General features: G+C 28.4%; 1 protein-coding gene across 1 annotated transcript; it reads left to right on the forward strand.

Moving 5' to 3' along the window:
* Positions 1 to 26,949, forward strand: Frmd5 (FERM domain containing). Its single transcript, XM_011500174.1, has 8 exons — positions 1 to 12; positions 119 to 271; positions 6,051 to 6,065; positions 8,192 to 8,280; positions 16,569 to 16,795; positions 18,835 to 19,002; positions 22,476 to 22,943; positions 26,246 to 26,949. The coding sequence occupies exons 1-8, from the start codon at positions 1 to 3 to the stop codon at positions 26,752 to 26,754; spliced, it is 1,641 nt and encodes a 546-aa protein (XP_011498476.1). The 3' UTR covers positions 26,755 to 26,949.

The following is a 26,949-nucleotide window of genomic DNA, read 5'->3' on the forward strand; positions in this document are numbered from 1 at the left end:
ATGGCGATTAATGTGATGTACAAGCGTACGATATGCCAAGCTAAATATTTTATTTTTGCGGAAAGTTCTCGGAGGTGTGCATCGATTATTTTATTAGCAATTGATTATTTTGTTGCAGGATCACAAAGGTACACCGTTATACCTCGGAATCAATCATTGCGGAATCCTCACGTTTCAGGGTTCTCGTAAAACGAATCACTTCCGCTGGCCGGAGGTCCAGAAAATCAACTACGAGGGTAAAATGTTTATAGTTCATCTGACGATAACAGAGGTATGCCTGCATACTTTATTATAAATTAGTAATGTTAGAATTAAGTTACATTATGCCTAGCGGTTCTTTAGATATTCGTGAATAAACGCGATTGGATAATTCGTTGTAGATGTGAAAAATCGATAAGTCGAGAAGTTTCGAGAGTGACTTATGTCAGCGCAATTTCTTACATATTAAGAAAGATGCAAGAAGATGAAGGAATTTCTGTCCTCGGGTAGACGAAGAAGAAGTTTAGACTATTCGATTTATTGACAATCTTCTCTTGCGGTATACAAACGTACGTTATTATTAGTAAAATATTCGCATTGGGAGAAGCTTTTAATTTTTAATGATATAATGCCTTATTTATTTAATAATCAAATAATTCACTGTGTCTATCTAATTTTAGACTTATATATAATTTTTCATCTTTTAGTATAACTAGATAAACTGGTAGTTCAAGATAATATTTATCTTATCATTATTGCACATTATTTTATATATAAAATATATTCTTAAGTTATAATTTTTACAAAAACATAGGTAAAGTACATTTCTAATTGTAAAATGAATTAGAATTATTATTTTGACGACAATATATCAAGTTGGCTGTACGCAAAGTATATTTCAAAATAAACAATCATTAATATAACTTATATTATTTTTTAATTATAACAGTAATGCACATTCTTATCAAATGGACATTTTATGTATGCTTCTCTCAATACTTGTAGTTCAAGTAAAATAATTGTAGATGAATAGTCAGATTTTTTCGACGACGGCATTTATGTCTAATGTACTAGTACAATAATATGTAAGAATTTCAATAGAAATTAGTTACTTTCCTTTCGCTTTGTAGATTACATAAATATAAATAGAATTAGAATATATACATACATACATATATATATATATATATATATATATAAGACAGGTTCTCATTTATTTTTAAAATAAAAATTAGTAACGATAAATACGGTAATAAAATACAAGATTGTTTTTTCGATATTTATATAATTGTTTTAATGAATTAGCGTATTACAATAGAAAACCACAAATTATAGCGAAAAGTAGTTTTTCATTTATTAATTTACAATAATTACAAACTAAAAATATAATAAAAAACAAAGGCGATAAAACTAATATATAAAATGTCATTATACTTTTCAGAAAGATTTTTATACGGTTTCCTTTTAAAGAATTATGATTATTCATGTTTATGTTAAAATGATTATTGGTTATTTATTACTTTATTGAATCAGGTTGCTTTTATATTCATCATAGATGTACTCTATATGCAGGCAAATAATTTGTATTTATTAAATATTAAAATTATAAATTACAGATCAGTAAAATGATAATTTATTTAAATCAGGTGGTATTAGATTTTTACATTTATTTCAATATATAATTTATAAGCCTTAAATACGTGATAAGTTTGCAAATAAAATATGTTATAATAAAATTAAAAAAAAAAAAAAAAATTCAACCGATTTTTAAATCAATTAGCATATAGTCTACAAAATATAATAGACATAACATTATTAAATTAAATATAATTTAAACAAAAAATTTACTTATCAACTTTTCGTTAAAATGCTTAAAATATTATATTTATATTTACGTTCCCTTCCGAATTCACTTACAATTAACAATATTTTTTGGTATCACAGTAGTTATAAATTACCCTGTTTATTTTTCTTTTTAAATGTAATAACTTTTTAATATAATTGTCAGCAATATTTGAATAAAAGAAAAAAGTTATAGCTATCATCTTTAGTTTCAGAGAAATATTTTCTTTCTTCTTTTTTTTTATGCAAGTATGTATGCGATTCAATGATATTAAATGTAATAACTTGATATGTTAAAAGAGTTTCGAAATTTTAACGGTTAGTTGTTTGGTGATTAAAAAGTTTATGTAAAAATTTTCTAAAAGTTTTCGTAAAAGTGATATATGCATACGTATAACTTCAGATCACATTTAGTAAATGATGAATCAATATGGATAATATTTCATTTATTTGAAAAATATAATATTTTTATACAAGATTTTAACACTTTTTCACGTATAGAGCTTTACTTTATAATTGAGATGAAAAAAAAAAAAAAAAAAACATCAAGTAGAAGTTGGTACAAAATCTGAAAATAAATTAAATTATAACAGATTTTAAGATTATCTAGATTTAATATTTAATATACACAATTATCATTATAAGATATTAATATTATCTACATACATATTTGATACAAGTTTAATATGATATTCTATATTTTCGTTTTATGACTTGTTTGAATATACAAATGCGTTTGAAAAACATAAAGAAATCTCAAGAAAAACATCCTATTACTTAATATTTGAAATGGAATTATAATACGTTATTTTTCATTTTTATATATTCTGAAGCTTCTGACAACACTTTTCATAAAATGTTTTTATTGAATTCGGGGCAAAACATTCGGAAACGCACTTAAAAATTCAATACATAGAAAACTTTTAAATGTACTTTAATAATCAAACTATTAACTATATAATAAAATAAATAATTACCAATTATATCATTATATACATTTTACATTATTCGGATTAACAGAATATAAGAAGGATGGAAAAAAAAAAATTAAAAAAGCATTTTTAAAATGTTTAGTTATATATTACATCGGTATGAAAATTTTATTCGAAACTTAATAAAATAACGTATTATTTTTAAAGTCGACAGGAGGATTATCAATAAATGTATTTCCTCAAAATAAGGTAAATTCATCATATTGTCAATTTACAAAAATATTCTATACTAATACTATTGTATGATAATAAGTTGAATAAAATTAGTAACGAGAAGATTAATATTTACTAACAAAATTTTAATTCAATTAACGTTTCAATTTCATTTTCCTTACTATTAATACTGTAAGTATGAATTTCAAATACTAAATTTTGCATATTAATTTCGAATAATAAATACTAAATGTTTTACCGTCGTTCAATTTGTTTATGAAATGCATTCGATTATGGATGGCAAAAATGTAATATTTTACATTTTAAAAATATCGAATCTTACCAAATCTGTTAATGTAAATTTTATTTTTGATAATTTTTTTATGCAGTTTATTCTTTTTACTCGGCTGGCGTGTTACTTATAAGCGTCTAAATTCAAAACGAGAACCCATACTTTTAACATCTATGATTCATGAAATGTTTTCCCTTCCTATCTATAGCACAATTTCACGATTAGATGGTCAAAAAAAAAAAAAAAAAAAAAAAAAAAAAGACACGTGAAAAAATTGAATTGCAATGAATGTAGATATTTCCAAGAAGTATGGATATTTCCTTCCATTTGTCTTATCGGATGGGAACTTTACCCACAAGAACGAAGATTGGCGGCATGCACCATTAATAAACGTTACGTGTAAAATCCAATGCTTTCGGCGCTTCTTATTTCTGTAGATTGGTTAAAAAATATATCGTGAATAGAATAAAATTGGTTTGAAGATTCAAATTATGTTTATATTGAAATGTTGATATCTTATTTTTATGCGATTTTGCAATTGCTAAACAATATGGGATGGTGGGGGGGATGGGGGGGGGGGAATCTATGCATTAGGAGTTATTTCATTTTTAATAAAAACATTTTTATAAGATTTATTATTATTTAATTACATTTTTTAAACTATGAAAATTTATCATGGTAAACAAAAAATGTGAATGCCTTTGTGATAAAGGCAATTGATAATTTCTTATAAAAGCTTGAGTTTTAATGTTCTATTTATATAACGAATACACGAGCGATATTATGAAAACAAGATTACAAGCTTAAAGTATAAATATTAATAATATACAGGTATTAACGTTTTCGAATAATCTTGGAGTAAAATATATTTTCGTTTCCTAAATGAAAGAACATTTTCAAACTAACCAATAGCTTTAATAGTTTTAATCTTTCGATTAAGTCAGAATTTAAATCAATAATAATAACAATATAATAATTATGGAAAACGCGTGAAACTGTTTATTTTCTCTTTACTTAAAACAGCATTGGGCTGAAATATTTCATTAATTAATAAAAGCTTAAATGCCATCGGTATATTTCAACAATGGACCCTCGATGTTTATAAAAGTATTTGAATAGAATTGTCAATAATCAATATATAGCAGATAATTGAATATTAAATTAAATTTCGGATAAGGTAAAAATTGCTACGTGACGTTATCAGTATCCAATTAGCATAAAGCTACTCCAAAACTCTGAATTACTCTTGTAAAATAATTTAGAAATAAAGAAACGCAAAACGACAAGTTCTTCGATATAAACCTTCATTAGCTTCTTGAGTCATCTTGAGTCATATGCAAGAGTCATATTATGCTAAGGTAATGTAACGCTTGGAATGAAGTTGAAGTATACGCAATGGGATTAAGTCGCGGTATATAGGAATTCGGGGACGCCGGTTTGTATAAACTGAACTGAGGTCACAGACGCGGCTGAACTTTCGGCATAAAATCTACACAGAAAATCAAAATAAAATCTGGACTCGCGGAATGAACAAGCTGGCGTATAACTTATTTTCTCACATGTTTTTACAAATAATCATGCATGATTATCATTTTTCAATTTGATAATTTATGAGTAAATATTCATAATCGTTACATTTCTATTTACGCAAAAAAGCAATTATATTTGCTTTTATCCAAAATGTTGCGTAATGACTTTTTGCATATGTGCAGGGACCCGTAACGATATATTATTACTTTCATTCTTTTGTCTACTAAATAGAAAAAATAATACAAATTATCGTACGAATATATTTTATCGTCTTGACAAAGTATATATAACTAACTGTAGTGTAGTTTGCAAAAAGATAGAATTTCCCAAGTAAAAGCATAGATCGTAGTTTTTTTTTTCTTCTTTTGTTATGCATTATCCATTTAGTTAGAAAATAATTTTATTCGTAATGCATAAACTTGTATGGCCCATACACACTGCTATCGATGCTATCGCGAATTTCGGTAATTATTAGACTGCAACAGATTTTTTCTTCGAAAGAATAAGTACCTTTTTCAACAATGACGAGCCCGGAGGATAAACGAATCTTACATTTGTATAAATATAAAATCGATAGAAGTCAAATTCATTACGCATATTGATTATTTGGCATTAAAATAAGCAATTGCAAACTAATAGCAGACAAAATAAATGTGACTAATAAGAAATTTCTATTATTTAAATGCAAATAAAAAGTCATTTCCTCATTTCGAGTAGATAATTATCCACAAACTAGGTAATGAAATATTAATACAAAAGAGACAACTTTTAAAATATTTACCATTGAAAAACTACTATTTGCTATGAATTCCTTATTATTGTCACCGTAACAGTAGAAAAAGATATGAAAAGCAATGAAAAGGAAAAAAAAAAAAAAGATTTATCCAAATGAAAACGAGAATCGCTATAAAATTCTATGCAATTTAATTGCTCCAAGTAAGCAGTGCAAAATTGGTGATAAAAATGAAAAAAAAAAAAAAGAAAAAAAAAATCTATTGTAATAGCTATATGAATTAGCCGTCCATAATCCCAGCTCCTGTCAAATTCTCCTCATTCACACTTCCACGACTTCATCGTTCCACGTTCGTCACGCCCTCGTTCACCCATGCTCCAACAAAAGTAAGCTAACTAACGTTTAACTCGCGCTTACATATAAACTTACATATACATATAAATAGTATAGTCTATAAGCTATATAGTCGGACAAGTAAAGTAATCTCATTATTTGCTCCGCATTTGCTGCGCATCGGCTGTCTCCCCAGGACACGAGGACGAAGGTGAGTTGTATCATTATTTTTTTTTTTCATTTTTTTTTTCTTTTTACTTTGTTCCGTTACAAGTACTCTGATAAACGTAAAGCGATTTCATTCTCTCCAATAATAGCATTATGTTCTGTTTCTCGGTGTCGGTAAATAACGATAGAATCGAGCGAATTTGATGTTATGCTTATAACGAATAAAGTCGTCCTTAAGAAATTTCGTTATGATTAAAATTATCAAACGATTTGTTAAAAGTCATTTGTTCGCCAATAAAAAATCATATAAATTATATCGATTCAGTGCTTAATTGAGAGAGAAAGAAGCGTCAGATTTCTTTCGATTGCATTTTTCTAGAACTTTATAATCTGCATTAAAATAATTATTAAACTTTCGGCGATAAAGATAAACGTAACAATAAAAAAATAAAAAAATAATGCAATGTAAATTTTTTAATTACTTTAAATTCACTTTTGAAAATTTCATTATTTTATCTTCTACCAGATTCGTAAATATTATTTAATTTACGGATTTTCAATAAAATATAATTTATTAACCAATGATGCATATGTAAAATATACCATATTGTTCATTTGTATTTTATATACCGTTTGCCCATACGAATTCAATAATAAATAAATACACATAAAATTTCTTAAAATAAATTGTAAAATGATAATATTTTTTACAAATTACGATTTAGCGTAGTAACTAAAGACGTTACTAAACAAAAAATTTATATATTTTTCTAAATGATATTTGTTTTCTAATATAAGTTTTAATGTACATTTTAATAGTTAATTAATGTTATATTTATATAACAGTAGATCATACGTGTAATTAAAGTATAATTAAAAATGGGGAGAATTAATGTTGAGCAAACATTTGAATTTTCTTCTTTAATATAAAATAATTATAAAATAACTTGCCTTTTATATTCGATTTCTCGGTCATAATGGTATTGTCGAATACCAGCTGATAAATAAAATGATTTTTGATTTGTAGAATTTCGATTGAGATAGCGAACATATTAGAAAATCAAACAGTGAATTGTTTTTCGAGAACTTTTGAAAGAAATAAAGTTTGCATATATAAAAATATAATTAAAAAACAAAAATCTTCTGTTTATAATATTAATAAATTATAGCCATAGATTATAAACTTATATATTCACAAAATGATACCATATAAAAATAATAAAATATCATCTGATTTTTTTTAATTATCTAAAATTAATATTGCTTATTGCTGCGAACATTTAGTAAACTTTATTGCTTTTTTTTATTATTATTTTTTACATTATTAATATTTACAGACATAACGCTACAATTTAAATTGTAAAAGAAATAATTTTTCAAACACGTTTCTCCTTTAAATATATCTTTATTAAATAGACAAATGAATTTTTATTTACAAAAATACAGTCAAAATACTCTGAAGAAAAGACGATTCTTCGTTTTTAAACTCAGAATTATGAAAAAGTATTTGAAAAAGTATTGAATCAAATTTAATAGTTTTTTTTTTTGTTTCTTTTTTCTTTTTTTTTCCCAACAGTTTATGATTTATCGTAAATTTTGTCTGGCAGTTAACTTTTTATTTAATAATTTTGTTTTCAGTACTAATGGTCCTTTTTCCCCAGCGATTATCTAGAGCTAAAACCTAGTAAAAGTTGAGAAAATATTTGCTTGTATGCATTCAGTTGAAAATAGTATACGAATAGTTTATTACGATAACTTAAATTATAATGTCATTTAAATTATATGACTTTTCATAATTTCTATATTTTTCATATATATGAAAAATGTATACCTAGTAATTGCAGATATCACATCTATAGAAATTAATTATCAAAATTTTCTAACTCATCGACGAATTTAATATAACCATTACAGCATAATAAGATTATTGAAATAACTTAAACATCTTAATCGATGTATTTTAACATTACATTTTACCTTACCGGAATGATAGGAAATTGTAAAAAATAATAAAAAAAAATGAGAAACGAATGAAATAAGGTAGATGGAAATTCTAAGAATTTTATATCTAAATGTGATATCTAAATGTAATTTCAACTGAAAGCACGCATCAATGAAATCGTTAAAATTTTATTCAGATAGACATTGGAAGTATGACAAATTTTGCAGAAGAAACACACTGTCGGATTTAAGTGTCCCACGGGATCAAACTGCCGTCATGTGTGGAGGTGCGCTATCGAGCAAATGCTGTTTTTCACGTGAGTATATTATATTCTACTTTACGTAACATTTTCTTCTCCACTATTTTCACATATTTTTCATCTTTATCTCTTGACAGTGATTTAAAAATCTTGCTCTATACATATTATAATATATGCATGAACTTACGACGTACTGAACGTACGACTTGTATTGAAATTTATATCGTCCCATTTCTCTATGATCAACAGCATACGGCTGAATCAATAATTATTTATTAATGTTGAATTTTCTTCAAAATTTAAGATGAACGACTATTTTGTTTTTAGAATGAGTTCGAGATTTATGATTATAAATTAATTCAATGTCATTAAATATTACCCCCACGATATTAATTTAAAACTTCCTACCTACTCCATATTTCCACTATTATCTATATACTTTATATAAGAGAAATATAGAATTAATTAAAAAAAAAAATTTATATCTATGACTTTATGGATTATTTAAAGAATTTATTTCCGATGAGCTAGTTTTAAATAAGAATATATAAATTTATATTGGATATTCAAGAATTTATCGAGACAACGTGTTCATATTAGCCAAGTATTTTCTATGTAAAAATGTTAGCACATTAATCACATTAAACCATCATTATGAATATACTTTATCAAATAACGAATATTTTAAACTTATAATATATATAACTAATAACCGAAATATTTAATATTTGAAAAGGAAATGCTTCGATTTCAATTCAGTTGCGTTCGATTTTAAGCATCGTTCATAGGCGAATCCATACAATTTTTAAGACTATTTGTAAAATAATAGTTTAAAAATCATCGAGAAATAGCGTTAGAGAGTAAGAAAAATATATTATAATAAAGATATGGTTATGATTTCAGAAATTACATTATTTAATTGATTAAGGCTCGCAATAATTACATTAAACATCAAATTACACACGTAAAAAAATACATAAAAAAATTAATTCAATTTATAAAATCTTATAATATACTTGCAATAATATAATGCTGAAGATGCATGATATATCGATAAAATATAGTTATTTGAATATATTTTTATATTAGATCTAATTTTGTTTATTATTATAAAATAATATTGGCTATTGTTATTTTCACTTGAAATTTATTATTTTGAATTTCTCTTGAAATATGATCAAATGAAACTATGATAATTATATGCGATTAATCATTTGTTCATTCTAACTATGATATTTCATTGACAATAAAAAAGACAAAGTTACGTGTAAGATTAATCAAAAACATTATTTTAAATTAGTGTATTTAAATTATTGATCGATGTAAATAGTTTTTCAATGAAAAAAAAAAAATTTAATGCCTAATGTGATTAGATTCTATATTCTTAAATTGGGAATTATATCGTAACTAAGCTTGGAAAATTCTTCGTTTATTCTTTGATTTTATAAGAAAACTTTGTGATTATTATATAAAAACAAATAAATAATAATGTTTGTTCGGATATTATTTTTTTTTTTCCTAACATCACATTGGAAAAATGTTTTGTATTGTCACGTAATACATTGAAGACATAAGTATCGATGATTTAGTTTTGATCGAAGCCGCCGGGAAAAAGAAAAATATTGAAACAAGTAATAATTGTGCGACAGCGAGAAATGTATTTCGATATTTAAATGTGCCATTGCAATTACTAGTTGAATAATTTCTTTGATATTCGTCTGCTAGAACTCTGGGATCGCCTATGTTATGAAAGCCTTTTTATTGCAGCAACGAGCAATAATTCCCCCCGCCCCCGCCCCCGCGCACACCCTATAAATGTCATTAAAAATTCAAATTAGTTTTATAATACGAATCTGTGTGCTCATAAAGCCAAATAAAATTACAATTGCAGTTAAAGAGAAACGATCGCGGTCCTAACGAAACGGTTCCTAAAAACTTTATCTGCTCTGGTAATAAAAGTCCTACATGTAGAAAGGCAGTTGATGCTAAAAGCGGCAAAAGCGGCAAAAGCGGCCACTAATGAAGTCGTGACAGTGGCGGAATTTAACAAAACAAAGGTAGCAGCTTGCGGCTTTAGTTGTTGCGCGTTACTGCATTTTCTTCCCGCAAGTTCCAATCTGGCACATGTACACCTACGCCTATACATATATAAGCAAGCGTATTTAGGCGCCCTTGCGATTTCTATTAGCCAGACCACGAAGCTACAAACTGCATTATGCTTGTCTCCTTTTCGGCATTTTCATTGATGGAGATACTGCCTCCATAATTAACTATTTTAATTATCGGAGTATCTGTGGAAATGTTCGTTTGCTCGTGTAAGAAATTGATTTAAATATTGGAGAAACACTTTAAGAATGTACTAATAGTATAATAAAACATTTCAATTTTAAACTGTAAGCTTGAGTTTTATATATAAGTTTTTAAAACTTGTATATAGTACAATATTTTATTGAAGCACCTTGGACTTACATACTGAATAGAATGCACTTTTTTTCTTAATGATCTTACAATTATTATCTATAGCCGTTAGTGGTAAATATTTAAATTATTTAAATTCCAAAATTTCTTCCTTCAACTATCAAGAAATATCACTCCGCACGCACTATAATATTCTTGAAAAGTATGCTATATATGGTAATATTATTTAATCCGTTGCATGGTAAATTGATGTTATACAGGCATAAGGTAACTAACTATTTCATGAATGTGAAAACAAAAATGAAGTTCTTAAATAAAAAGGCTTTTTAATATTATATGTATTATATTTTTTTTTTTTTTTATATCCTGCATTTAAAGTTTTAGAAAGAGAATTATATTTTTTTCTATACATTTTTAACATTTTTTTATTTTATTTTTTATTTTAACATTTTTATTAATTGAATAATATTTTTAATAAATGAAATAACTCAATGTAAACACAAATATACATAATTAGCATTTAATTATTTAAGAAGCTGATGTAAGACTGTCAAAAAGTATTTATAATTAACTTACGAAACTTTGAAATATCAAGTCATTACATTGAAATTTCAATAAGAAGCTTTCCTATTAAAAGTAATCGTTACTCTCTTAATGTCATTTAGAATCAGTAAAACTTCGTCAACGTTAAACTTGTTTTAATTCAATCAAAGAAATATTCTATGCTAAAAAATCTAATAACAGTTAATTTATAAATATATTTATAAAAAATAGTAATGCCGGATTTATTAAGTATTTTAAATATTAGATATTAATTTGCATGTATTCAATTAGATATTTTTACAATTATAATAATAAATTTTATTTATGTATTTAATGTGAAAATAATTGTAATCGTATATTCATTATTTATTTTCGATTTAAGCTTTAACTATTTAAAGTTATACAATTGAATGGAAATGCACAAAGATGGAGTCTTATGTTTATATTATAAATATGATTAAATGAATCTTAACTTTCATTATGTATTATCTTATAACAATAATATATAAAAAGTATGGAGATGGATATATTTTTTTTTCAACTATATGCATTTAAATATTTGAATGATGTATTATTAAAATTACATATATATTTTGTGCGCTAATATTTTTGTATTAATCAATAAGATTTATTCACATTTATATTATTACGTTGTATTTATATTGTATCGTTGTATTTAATATCTTTTAAAATAACTTCAAGATATTAATTTTATTTAAGCATTAGTTTGTATTAACAGAATTAAAGGGTGTAATATTCATTTATAATACATTATTTTATGAATTATAAATATGAATTCTTTTTTTTTTAATGTACACACAAGTTTTCAAATCTACACATATTAATTACTATTACAAATCCGTAGGAACAAAAAAAAATATATATATATATATATATATATATATATATATAGCTCGATTGAACAATCTTATTAATTTCATACATATTGCTAATTAGTATTGATTATCTTCCTATAACGCAATAAAGTGTTTACTACTTTATAACTGCATCTGCATACGTTTACAGACAAAGCTGTATTGATTTTCATTTAATTTGATTGAACATATATTAACTTAAATTCTTACGAAATTAATACTGCGATGAAAACTTTATTTGCTTCTAAGAATTTAATTTTGAAGTGGAACAAAAATCTCTTCAAACATTCATTATTATTAATAAGATCTTTTAAATTGTATTATCTAAGGTAGGGACATACATTAAACCGGCAATATTACGTAATAATTAAACAAATAAGTAGTTCATCTACATTATAAGATCAAAGAATAAATCGACATGTAGGAAAATGATTTATTGTCGGATAGATGCACCGGGTTGAACTGCTTTCTCTCGTTCTTCGTTATCTCCCGGGGCTTTTACTCTAACCATTATCCAAACAAGCTAAAGATACCTAGGTATACTCGTGTAATTATAAGTATGTTTATGCGTGTGCATAGGCATAGTAGATATTTATTCGTGCTATCGGTTACATAAGCAAGAGAATGTGTATAGGCGATAGGGTACACATGTATAAAACCATCGCCTCCTCTTCGCCTCCTATTTGTTGCCTGTCGGAACATAATGTTCGGTCTCTGTCTCTTTCCTTCCTGCTTAGTAACTTGTTGAATTTTTTCCAATACTGGAAATATAATTTACTTTGTAAAATGTAACTTATGTGCCTGAGATAATCGGTTATTTTGCTTTCAATGTATCGATAATATTAACAATTGTTAATATTATAACTATTAATAATAATACTGTTGTTGAAATCTATGATTGAAAACTATCTGAAATAAAAATTTATACATTAGAAATGTTAAGATCTTATAAAAGTCAAAGAATTGACGAAAAAGAAAATAAATAAATAGAAATTTAAAAAAAAAAAAAAACACCTCACTTTATCGAACCAATGAATTCCCTTCGGTCAACACTAATTTACGAGAGCATTAATCCTTGTATCTCGATATATTGTTTAAAACAAGAGTTCAGCGTAGCAATAAATAATGAATCGAAATAGATCCTAATCGACATTTTAATTAAATATGGATTCCAGGCTAAATTCACTAATTTATAAATCACAGTATTAACACTTAAATAAATTCATAGCTTTTAACCCAACAAGCCACTTATATAAATGGATAGCCTTGGTATTCCCTCGTTTTGTTTATCCAACTATCCTCGAGAATAGAGCTTATGACCTTTCTTCTCTCACATTAGACACAAATATTTGTGCACCATTTTCAAGAACAATAGCCAGACCACCTTTCATATAGTCAAGTGTGTCCATCGATTCGTCAGTCAAGTATTGCACAGACACACAGCCAATCGGCTTAACCCATCCACTCGCGCGTTAGCGCACGCATGCGCGCGTACCTGCACACGCACGCACACGCAGCCAGACAGATTTAAAAAGCGATTTGCTCTTGAACTATCAACTTTGTGTACACCCTCGAACTTGAAGGATACTTAGAATTGTAACCGTTATACATTTAGTTGTAAGAACAATACGATAATTCCCCTAAAGAGCAATAATACGTTTTATCCATTTAGCATGTAAATATTATTTGTTTTGACTCGTTAATCTTGATATTTCCATCGCTTTATCGCTCCGGACAATTTTTCAGCAGAACGTTTCGTCTCGTGAGCTTAGGCAAAGGCATAGAACGCTATTTTTTACAGTAGCTTTTATACCGGATTAGTGCTAAATTAAATTTTACACCGATTACTGAAAATCATTAAATCGTAAATGCTGGAATATTAATTATTAAAACGATTACAATCGTGATTCTTTTGATATAGCTAATGGGATGTAAAGTTTTTTTTTTTTTTATCAAATAGCGAAATTATGCCTTGGCCTTATATGGAGTTGGTTTTTTTTTTTTTTTTTTTTTTTTTTTTTTTTTTTTTGAAATTTTATTTAATTATTTAACGAGTATGTTATCTATTATAAAATATCTATATATTTGAAATAATACTTTTCTTCTTATATTTATTATAATTGACATATAACTAGAGTCGTATTTGTATTTTTAACATTAAATATATATATTTGAATAAATAAATCAAATTCAAGAATTGTACGGAAAAATGTTTTCATTCTTACTACTTACTGTTTTTAACTGACTTACCATATTTTTTTTTTTTTATTTATTTTTTATTTTTTTCTTTTCTCATTTAAGTTCTTTACATTTTCAGTTCTTATAAATTCGTAACTATTCTATTTTTTTTTTTTTTTTATAAAATATTAAGAAGTAATTTTAAACTGTGATTTTTTATCGCGTAGAATACGAAAACCAAATTTATACATTAAATTTTTCTCAAATAAATATGAACAATTTTTTTTAGTTTAAGGTAGACATTTATAAACAAATTGTTCCAAGTATCGACGCATATTTATGTATGCGTTTGCATAATGTTATCAAGTTATGTAATAATTATCAAAGAAGAAACGATAAGAAAATTTCAAAAGTTAACAATTTTATAAAATTTAATCGTATATTATGAAATAATACAAAACCTTACAAATTGAAGCACGAATGTAAGAAATTTTTTATTTGTGTATTTTTATTTCATAAACATTTTATGAATAAAATACTTATATGTAAAAAAAAAAAATAGGAAAAAAAAAAGTAAAACACACACAATAGAAAATAAAAATACTTTTTTTTATTAAAAATGATGAATTTCTGAATAATTTGTCATTAGTCAAAAACATTGTTCAAAATTAATTTAAAAATAAATTTCATCTAAATAAATTCAATTTCACGTCCAAAACCTTAAATATTGATTATAGTATATAGTAATTTACCTTACAGTATAACAATATCATTTTCCTAGTGTAAATACACGTCAGATATTCAGAATATTACGTAGTACATAGGCGAGTCAGTTTATCACGATTCTTTCACATCTATTTCCCATCGATTTGGAAGTATTTTCTCTGTCATTCAAGAGGCTCTTCCTTGACCCGAAACGATCGACTTGCCAAATAACCTTTCAAGGCTCGAACTTCGTCTTCACGTGCACACTGACCTTCAAGGCAGAAGATTTCCCGATAGATGCAACAAAAGCATTTTCAAGCTAATTTATACGCCCTTCGAGTCACGTCATTTCTTGGCAATCCGATCTAACCACTATTTTTCCTGTTTCGGATAGAACTAATTTTTTTAAATTAGTATTTTAGATTCAAATTAGTATTTTAGATAATTTTACAAGAAATGCTTATCGAGTAGTTTATGTACTATCAAGCATTATAATCTATAATAATTGGTAATCATAGTAGACTTGACAATTGCAATTAATAGATAAATAATAAAAGAGTCAAATGTTAAATATCTTAATGTAATGTATTTATGTTTAAGCAATTTATTCTCTTTAAAAGAAAACTTTTTAATTTTATATTATTCGGTTATCATGATATTAAAGCTTTATTATTTTTATTACAATTTTCATTAAACATTTAACGAACATTATGGCAAATAGTTAACAATTTATATATAGTGTATAGTGCAACCATGTGGTTTCACAATTTTAAAATCGCGTCTACTTTTAATAGGACAATATGGTATCCCAAACAATGCTGCCGTATAAGAAAAAAAAAAAAAAAAAAAAAAAAAAAAAAAAAAAATTACCTCTAATTAACTCACATTTTATAGATTTATCCATATAAAATGATTAACTTTTAAATGAATTGTTGAATTTCTGCATTAATTCACCTATAATATAATAGGCATTTTGTTTTTATTTGTATATAATGTGTAACACCGTGTATTTATAATTTACAATCCTGATAATATAAAATTTCCCGTTAATATGATATAATTTTATATTTTATATGAATTATTAGATTTTAATTTCAGCACGCAATATATACCAAGAACACTATACATTTTTCATTTCAAACCATTAATAATTTTTTTGTATCGTAATTGTTTTAAAAATTTATCGACGCAACTCTTCTTATACAATTCTAAACAGCATTTATGAAATTAACTCGTTGTATCGATATTTTATTCGCAAAATCTCTGGTGTTTCAGTCGCAAATTTGCTGTATATTTATAACTTAGCATAACAACCAGTCACGAAGCCTGAGGTTCGAGTGAATATAAAAATACTGAACGCAATATTCAAAAAGGGCAATAGCTCATTGAAGCGCGGCAAAAGATTTTTCATTTAATTACCACATTAATGACGAACCTTACTGCATTATTGAGAGATTTGGCGATTAAGCGTAGGGCCTCGTAAGGAAATCGATTAAAACGACAAGCGAATGTAGGATGTGTCGTTACGTCAGGCCTATTGATCTAGGAATAAGCTCATTTATTGGTAAAGCTTAACCGAGCAATGATTTAAAATGATAAATAAGCCAAGCAACGTATGAATCTCAGGCTGCCACGTGCCTCGGACGCGCCAGTGATGAGCGGCGGTTCGATCTTCTCGTGGGGCACAAAGTTCAAGTACACCGGACGGACGGAACGCGAGGTCCTGGAGGAGACGGGACCACTGCGGAAGGAGGAGCCACCGATCCAGCGTTGCCATTCGGCGGGCCTGAGGAGGAAGGCGAGCAGCGTGCCCGCGACGCCCAGCACACCCAGTCAGGATCTTGTTGAAATTCGTTAGTACAGAAAACGGCACATTGCTTTCATTGACACTCGTGTTGAGACGAAAAGGAAGTGACGGACGCCGCCGTGGATTAATGTAACTTTGTAGGGTCGCGCAGGCGCGAGGCAAATCGTACCATCATCACCCGACCCCCATTATTTATCGATCACCACCTCTTTGTCCGACTTCTTTACTCAGGCGCTTTGTGCTTTCTTTTCTATTCTTCCCCCCCCCCTCCCCCATTTGTTGTTGTTTTTGTTGTTGTTGTTGTTGTCGTCGTTCTTTTGATTTTTTTTTTTATTTTTTCTTTTTTCACTCTTATCTTAATCCATGTTCATTGTTAATTTTGTGGCTCCTTGGGTAAATACGTACATTGTGAATCGCCTGACTGACTAATGTTGCTGCTTGGCACGTGAACACTAATTTTCAAGCGTTTCGTTTAATCGATTCATTCGTCAAAGTTAGTAAAAAAAATTGCGTTCTTATTACTTTATTCGTGCTTTACGCTATACCTAACGACCACATGCTGCTTTTGGTCTAAAGAATTACCAATGTAATATCGTTAATTTATTGATTTTGTGAATATCAAATAAAAATGTTATCTAGTCTGATGGTAAATAAATGAAATAAATTAATGCAATCGTAATTTATTATTAACGATTTATTCTAATATCGATTGTATTTCATCTAGAAATTATCCTTATTACTTATTCTAATCTACGGCAAATATAAGCCTTTAAAATAATACATGTTTCGGCGTTAAACATTTTTTCACACCTTTTTAATAACTATTAAATAATTATTAAATAATACAATGTATATACCGCATAATTACATACTTTTTCTTCAATGTACGTATTTCTCATTGGACCAAGCTTTTTACGCTTCGGCATAAATTTAACAATGTTTTGAATAGAAAAACATGTCTATTTACATAATTACAGCATAGCATGGCTCTGTCTACTGTTACATGGCATTCATTATTTAACAGTTCATTCGAATGTTTAACGATCATATTGGAAGGTAACCTATCGACAGTCGTTTCCTTATTCGTATATTACTAATAAAAGATAATGGCATTTAATACGAAATTGTACATAATTACAATTGAATTTTCGTAAAACTTCTTAATTTGCTTAGCGTGGCATTAAGCTTCAATGTTTGAATAATTAATTGTAAATATATATATATATTTGAATTTCTGGTAGCGAAAACTTAAAATAAATATTTACATAAATTCAATTCGTATTTGACAATATAATAAAATAAAAAGGGTAAACGTATGACTATCTATGTCGTTACATCAATTTTTAAATAAATTATGTCAAACTCTGGAGATATGGAGTGTAGCGCTAATTGCGCGCGATTCGCCATTATTATATTTACTTGTAACGGGCGTGAGATAAAATTTGCAAATTAACAAGTAACATTGAAGCGGTAAGCCCGTCATAGATTATGCTTGCCTAAATAACTTGTAATAGAGTGCGCTAATGCCGCAAATCAATCAACTCATACAAATGACCGTGCGTTACCGTTATCTCTCTCTCTCTCTCTCTCTCTCTCTCTCCGTCTCAAACAAACCAAGAAAACAAAAAAGAAAAAAAAAGTGTCGGATTGTCTGGCCTCATAAAACCGCATAAAACCGCATAAAATCGCAAAACGACCACGTGTATGCGCCAAATAAATACTCGATTTAATTCAACAAGTCAAACGCTCGCAAAATCGCCTCCACAATACGCGTAAATTTCATCGCAATTTCTCGAGTTCTCGAATCAACAGCAAGCTTGCACGTCTATGTATATATCACATGTATGCAACTTCACACATATATCTGTAAGTCTGTACGTACGCATGTATGTTGTGTGTGTGTGTGTGTGTGTGTGTGTGTGTGTGCGCGCGCGTGCGTCTCTCTCTCTCTCTCTCTCTCTCTCTCTCTCTCTCTCTCTATCTCTATCTCTCTCTGTTTATATATGTTTGTATGTACATATATGTCGATAGAATACTTATAAATATATTAGATAGATAGTACTTATAAATAATGTCACAATACAGGATACTCGAGTCTGCCGAGGAGTTGCCATAGTGCCGGACTCGATGGCGCCGGGATGTCTGACATCGGCAGTGGCATGCCCCTGAGCTCACCCTACTGCCCTGACAATACTTTGCCTCTCCTGGAAACCGTCTCCGAAGACCAGGAGATACACGCCAGGAGGAATAACGGTTGGTTCTCACTCACCTACTTTGCTCAATTTGTTTCTGCACTTACGTTGCTTAGGTGATCCTTCATGTTGAATGACTTTACGGTGGCGCTGATTAATTAATCACAGTTACAATTTACATCCCATGATATTCACAATTTGACGTTTTATCTTCGAATCAGCCGATACATTCATGAAAATCTGGTAATCACGAAAATTTTTACTCTTTAGTGCAACGATTTTTTCCACGTTGTATCGTGAATTATACGGTGGACAATAAATAGTTTTCAATAAAATTCATGAAACTCGCGTGAAACGACGAGATATTTGATACTGTGACATACCTTCTGCTATCTACATGTCATGGTAAGCTAATTATGGTAAGCTCATAATTGGCAATTTAAAAGATCCAAAAAATAATAAGCAGTCCGAGCAATTACAATGATAATAAATTACCTACTTGATACACTGTTTGACTAGATGTTTTAACACGACGAGATTTCATTAAAACATAAAGAGCGAAATCCACGACATATGCAAATATTTTGATTTAATAGCACATTTGCTAATAAAAAATAGTCTCCACCATTTTATAAATAACTCATAACAATGATTTAAAATCGTAATAATTTTATTAACGCAATTTTTACAGTTTTATCTTTAAGAACTATTTTAGGAACAAATTTTTATTATAAAATATGCAACAGTTTTGTCATGTCGTAAAAATGAAGAATAAAATTTTTTGAAATAAATATAATACACGCTGTATACTTGAATATAATTTCAATGAATATTTTTGTCTATATTTTAATTATTGATATTTTTTCCAAATATCTGTGCTATTTCATTCAACCTCAGCCATTCATTCAATCAAATATTAAAGTTCTGAGGAGAATAAGAAAATTGAGTTGATGTAACAAAAATAAAACCGATAATTCAGTCAAATGGATGAAGAGTTTATAATATATTTCATGTCACGATTCTCGAATTTTCGAAAAAAGTATCAAGACTTTCATGAATATTGATGAATCGAAAATTTAATATTTTTATTAATTTTAATATTCTATATTACCATTTTTAATACGCCTTGTTTTTTTTTTGTTTTTTTTTATTACTTTTTACTATTTAAGAAAGTCAACTCGAATTTTTTTGCATACAGAGGGAAAAGTAGAGTACAATAGTGTTTGAAACTTTGAAAATTTTTTTTTTTAAACCACTTCGGGTCTTAGAGTTATAATGCTAAAGGCGAAAAATTAAATACTTTCTTATTAAAATTTTTCGAATATTTCAAGTATCTTTACAATTTGGCAATTATTCAATTGTAATTATATATTAAAAATATGCATTATAAGTTTATTATAAATTTTTCATCAATTACACAAATTTATTACATCTCATTTATAAATTACATTTATTTATACAATTTCATTAAAAAATAAATTTATTTTAGATTTACAAATATTTTGAATATAAATTCATATAAAATAATAAATTCCATCATCTTAACGATGAATTTTTTTTTTTTTTTTTTTTTTTTTTTTTTTTTTTTTTTTTTTTTTTTATATATATATATTTAACATAAACTTTAGTATAAAAGTGAAGAGATGACATATTAATTTGTGTAAAATAATATAAAAACTGATTAAGTAAAATTTAATAAAATGATTTCCAGTTCTTTTATTGCGAACATTGATTCTGTGGAGTAATGTAATGGTGTCCGAATGTTTTAAAATATTGTACTATAATTTTCTCAAGTATTTCTAATTATTCAATGATCCTGTTGCTTTTTTCGCGTCATGCTTTTGCAAAATATTTCGCCATTATTCGATAGCTTTGCATCTAATTAAGAATATTCGATATACGATAACATCACAAGATCCAACAATATTATAGGTAAGTTATTTATATTAATATTTTATTTAACGAGAAGCAAAAAATTATCTCTTTTAAATCGACGTCTTTTAAATCTTTGATTTGAATAAGATTTTATCGGTAGGCAGATAGTCACTTTATTCAATATTTTTAACCTTGTGTAAAATTAATTTTATTAACCATTGACATAGAGACAATTTTTTGTACATTATACTATTAAAATGGCTTTAGGCAAAAAGGCAAAAAAAAAGCTACAGGATCTAGCGAGTCTCCATCTAGTTTTAAGGTTGACTTACACTACTAAATATAGAGCAAATGCGTGCCCGTCCATGCCTTAAAATAGAGATATTTTCGTATATTTTACAACAATAATGGGACAATTTTTCAATATTCTAATGTAATTAATTGCCTGCATGATCGAGATGTCTAGATAAAGCGCATACTTGCCGCGATATATGAAACAGTCACCGGAAACTGCATGGATGTTGGTTTCTCTTGCAATACACGGAAGTAATATTTTGACCCTTTTACCCTGGCTTCGTTCTGTTAACCATAAGATCGTATAGCTAAATCTACATTACTTTATAATTTTTTTTTGCCATCCGACAAACTTAACTTAGCTTAGCAAGACTAAAATTATTTTTATCTTTATTTCTCCATTAATATTATGTTGGATTCTAGGGGGCCGAACTATTAGTTGCATTATTAATTACCATCAATTATTATTTGTTAATCGATATGCATTTAAGACGATAGTGAGGGTATTCGCCTTCGTAGGCAAAATAAACGATGATTATTCCATATTATCAGACAAAATTAATTTCATTTTGTTATCATTAGATAATTAAATTATTATATTTTTTTTTATGACGAATGTTAAGGCCAATCATATTCGGTAGTAAAAATCACCGTAGCATAAAAATTTTTTCCGTTTTTTTCTTTTTTTTTTTTCCAATATCATATTTCAATATATCATAGACTGAAAATCAATTGAAATTTAATGGAAAATCTGTAACGTAATTTTGTATTTAAAATTTTTTTTTTATAAAATTTATAGTAAGTATATTAATTACAAATATAGATTCCATTAAAAATTTACGACGTATTTAATGATATTAGATTAAAAGTGTATAAGTTTAAAAGTAAAAGGTCAAAGTTATAATATATTTTTAAAAAATGCTTGATTAATTGAAAATTCTCAAATGAAATAACACATTTTCTCACTTTAGGCGGTTTATTATATAAAAATTAAGAGTTTTACTATACGAATAGTATTATTCGAAATTTTTATGTAAATTTAAATTAGTTCTACATCTGCCAATAATTACACGAATCGTCATTTAAAGATAGGTTTTTTTTTTTTTTTTTTTTTTTTTTTTTTTTTTTTATTATTAAAGGTAGGCGAAATTTTTTCTACGACTTACGTCCGAGGCTCAAAAAAAAACATTGGTGCATGAGGAAAAATTGCCTCTCGAATGAAAAATACTCATCGAAATCGGGAATAATGTAAATTATCCGTCGGTTCAGGCCTCCGCGAATCTGGATGTCTCAGCTCTCTTATTATTTCCTCGCTTCTTCTCTCATTTTGGGTTCTCCCGCCCCCTTTTCTTTCTGTTTTTTTAGCATTAGACGATACGAATACGCATGCGAGTGCCACCACCACAACCTGTTACACCACAACCTCTACCACCACCACCACCACAACCACCACCACCGCGACCACCACCACCACAATAAACCAAGCGAAAAAACTAAAATTCCCAAAGAGCACCCTACAGACGCGCCCGCAAGCCCTCTATAGTCAGAGAATCGTGATAGGCTCCGAGGAGCTCCATGGCCGTGATATCGGTAACGTCGTGCGCCAAAAAATCAATACCCTCGAGAAAAGCCCGAAGGTCGTCAGGTCGACGGCCCTGATCGTCAAGCGCTCGGTCGCACCGGCCAAGTCCCGGACGCCTTCGTCGATCACGGCGACCGTTGAGACGGCGATGCACGATGGATTCGAACAGCTAGGTGACCGTCGGTTACCAAACGGCGATGTCGAAGCAACGACCAAGAGTCAAGGAGCCAGAGACGTCGTGGACGGTGCAGGTGAGTCGACAAGAAGACGTGACACCCCAATAAACCCACAACGATCGCCAATCACTTCTCAATGTTGAGACTACAATTGACATTTCCGATATGCTCAAGTGACTCAAATACATACAACTATTACGACTACTACTACGTTGCCCTGTCAAATTATCAAGTGAAATACACGATTTACTCACACGTATCCCCATTACATTAAGCACAAGTTTCGAGGGACTTGATGCTTAGACGAACACTTTAACACGATATACGTACGTTACGATTATCATATAATTTAGCAGAATTAGTATATAATAACGACGTAATATAATATTGTCGAGTGTTTTTTTTTTGCTTCCTTTTTTATTAAATATCATACGACGACTGATTAAATATTCATTTTTGCTGCGCTTTTTGCAGCGCTTCGAGCTGTCTATTGGTCGCATAAAAATATAAGACAAATAGCATAGATACTTGAAAATTTTCCAAACACAAAATTTTACCAATAAGCAGACAAATAATGTATGTTGGACATAAATGAACTGCTGGAATACTGAAGGAGCTTGTAAGATTTGCGTTTTAGTCTTGAAATATCGATATATCCGCGCGCGCGCGCGCGCGCGACACGCACGCACACACACACGAACACACACACACACAGAGAGAGAGAGAGAGAGAGAGAGAGACACACACACACATTAGAAATAAATTTCAAAACGAGTTTTTTTCAGACACGTACATGATATACAATAGTACTGTTTAACGAAGGAACGGTATTGAAAAAATGTCAAATATACGGTGCTCAAAAATCCTTACAAGAAAAACTAATCCTACACCGAACTCCTTAACGTTTACTTAACTGCTATTACACACTTCGTTTGTAAATTAGACATTTCGACTTACCTTACTTCTCTCTTAGTTTTTTATCTCCGATTCTATGTCTTTATGGTTAATCTAGTTAAATTGAATAATTTGTACGAATATCATTAAGGTTAATACGCACTAATGATACTGGCATAGTATTATAATAGTATAGGCATAATATTATTAGTGTATGTTGTATACTAATGAAATGTTAATTTCATTTAAAGATTCACGCGAATTACGAAATTCAATAAAAATTTCATATATTACGTATAATTTTGAGACAATATTAACATAATTTAATATCTTCAAAATTGTTACTCTAATACTATATATAATTACTGACCAAAACTGCCAACAAAAATGAGATAAATTTCTTTCATAGTGCGTTTTAATCCTCTTAGTCATATTACATATACAAATAGTAATATATTAGCATGTGCTTATAGACTTTTGTTTATATAAATCCTAGACAATGTAGAAATATAGTTATCTTGAAATAATTAATCGTTCTATCATCAAGCTTGCAATATCTTTTTGTCTGTTAATAATGACTTTTATTATCATTATTATCATTAGCATTGTTATTGCCATTGTTGTTGTAATTATTATTATTATTATTATTATTATTATTATTATTATTATTATTATTATCATTATTATTATTATTATTTTATTATTGTTGTTGTTGTTGTTGTTGTTATTATTATTATTATCGTATAGTCATCATTACTATTGTCATTATTGTTATTTTGTGTTCGAACATCTGCATAATGTGAACGTTGTACCATAATTATCTATTTTATTAAGATATAAATTCATGATTGTATGTACGAACTACAAGTTTAACAAATAGCTATATTCGTTTAAAATTTTAATTTAAATAAGAAAATACTTTTGTAACTCAATGAAATACCGCATATACATGAACGGAATATGAATAGTTATATCGTAAAATTTTTTGAAATTTTAAGATGTTATAAATAATACTAAATGTATAAAGAAGATGTATTTTATTATGTATAAGTTTTACAATTTCCTAATTGAAAATTATATTACATTACGGAATAATTATCGTCATTCGTGTGCTAAATACTTTGTACTTCGTGTAAGTTAAAATTCTCTCCTTCATTTTCATATAATATTCAATTATATTTGAATTACAATGCTGACTCATTATTATTGCAAAAACATAGAATAAATGATGTAAAGCACTATAAATGAAATAAAAATTTGGTTTATTGCATTATTAAAATAATTTTTGAAATCATTTTTCATGAACGGAAATCATATTATTTTCACCATTAAAAATGTAATAAGTTATATATAAATAATTTTATTAATATTCTTTTCTTCGTGTATTTTTATTAAATATAATTTATGAATTTTCAAACGTTTATTATATACACTCGACAACAGCGAAAAAAAAAACATATATTTAAATTTTTAATAATCGTTGTTTTCAAAATTAATAATAGATAGAATGCAAAATAACAATCGGAAAGAGCAACGAAAACAAATTTTCCGCTTCTACTAAATTATTGTACATTCATTTTACAAGCACATATTACATTTTATGAATAATTAAATTAATTTTTACACAAAATGAATAGAATCCAATCGAATTATATATATATATATATATACATTTTTCTTTTTAAAATAACCGTTGAAAAAATAAACTAGAATAGATTATTTTTATAGTATTCAAATTATAAAAATTAATTGCTACCTACTTACTACATATTTAATAAAAGTGTTTTATCAAAGTTTAGAAATTATAATGAAATAGAGTTTGATGTATAGCTAAAGTTTTGCAAGATTTTTTTTTTTTTTTTTTTTTTCAATGAAAAGTCTATAATAATTAATATGTGTTGTTATTTTCTATATAATTATTATGCATTTTTAATAAATATCATTAGGCATTTTTACATATAATATTAGCATTCTTAATATTGCTTTTTATTTATTTATTATTACTAATTTTGTATTAATAGTTTTGTCATTTTTAGGACGGGTCAATGATCTAGTATCGGTAAAACGTGTAAATTATTTCATACACTAATTTCAATAACATTGACGATTCAATTTGCTCGATGCCATTAAGCTCAGGAGAAATCTTTATCGTACATCTTCAAATTTTTTTATATGTTTATTTAAAATATTTTTCAAAATTTTGTACTTGTGGCATTTATTTCCTAAGTATCCGGACAATTGCAATTATATGAAAATGAACTATAAAACTAATTTACTCGAAAGCCCAGAAATGCAACAACTTTTAGCAAATCATTGAATCGAATTTGTACTTGAAACGACTCGTGAAACAGTCGCGTGAGCATTTAGAAAATATCGGTAAGCAAGATTGCCGTGATTGTCTTAGGCAATCCGAGATTCGATGAGGAGGATAAATAAAGAAAAGCATCTCGTGTCGATTAACGAGCTCGATCGTTTGTTCACAGTTTGCCACGAGTTCGACGGCAGCGATTACTACTTCCGTGACTCGTTCGACCACTCGTCCTCGGAGAGCCAGCTCCTAGAGGCGAGTGGCCTCGGCTGTAAACCCGGACCTCACGGGAGCAGTCGCTCGATCGCCCCGGTGCCCAAGATGCAGCGCCTTCAGAACTCCAAGATCAGCAGCATCCAGCAGTCGTCGACATTGAGCTCGAGCGGCGCGCTCTCGGCCTCCTTGCCGGCGTCGATGCGCCACAGGAAGGTGTCCCCATCCCCAGGCCCTGCCGGTAATGCAGCGAGCTACCGGATACGAGGACGTAGTCTGCGAGTCGTTAAGCTCTTCGTGCCGGCCCTCGTCATCACCCTCACCGTCCTCCTTATCGTCACCGTCTTTGTCTTCGAGACGGACTCGAAGCTGCTCGAGAGCCTAAAACAGACGCCGGAGATGGCCGCGCTGAATACTCGGTATTACGGACCGATCAAGGACTTTATCAGAACAAAGCTCGGCCTCTTTTGATTAAAATGGCTCGAGGAGAGCCAAACAACAGCCACGACATCGTCGATGTTTGTCGCGTAACCAGTGCCGCTGCCTTCGTAATATATAATCTCATTCGAAAGCCGCATGCCCGCAACTTTCACAGCGAGGCGAGATTTTATTGTCGTCGATCCCTATGTTTTTATTCCACGTTACGTTCGCGTAACACGCGTAGAC

This window comes from Ceratosolen solmsi, unplaced genomic scaffold, assembly GCF_000503995.2.
Source record: "Ceratosolen solmsi marchali unplaced genomic scaffold, CerSol_1.0 scaffold41, whole genome shotgun sequence".
Lineage (NCBI taxonomy): Eukaryota > Metazoa > Arthropoda > Insecta > Hymenoptera > Agaonidae > Ceratosolen > Ceratosolen solmsi.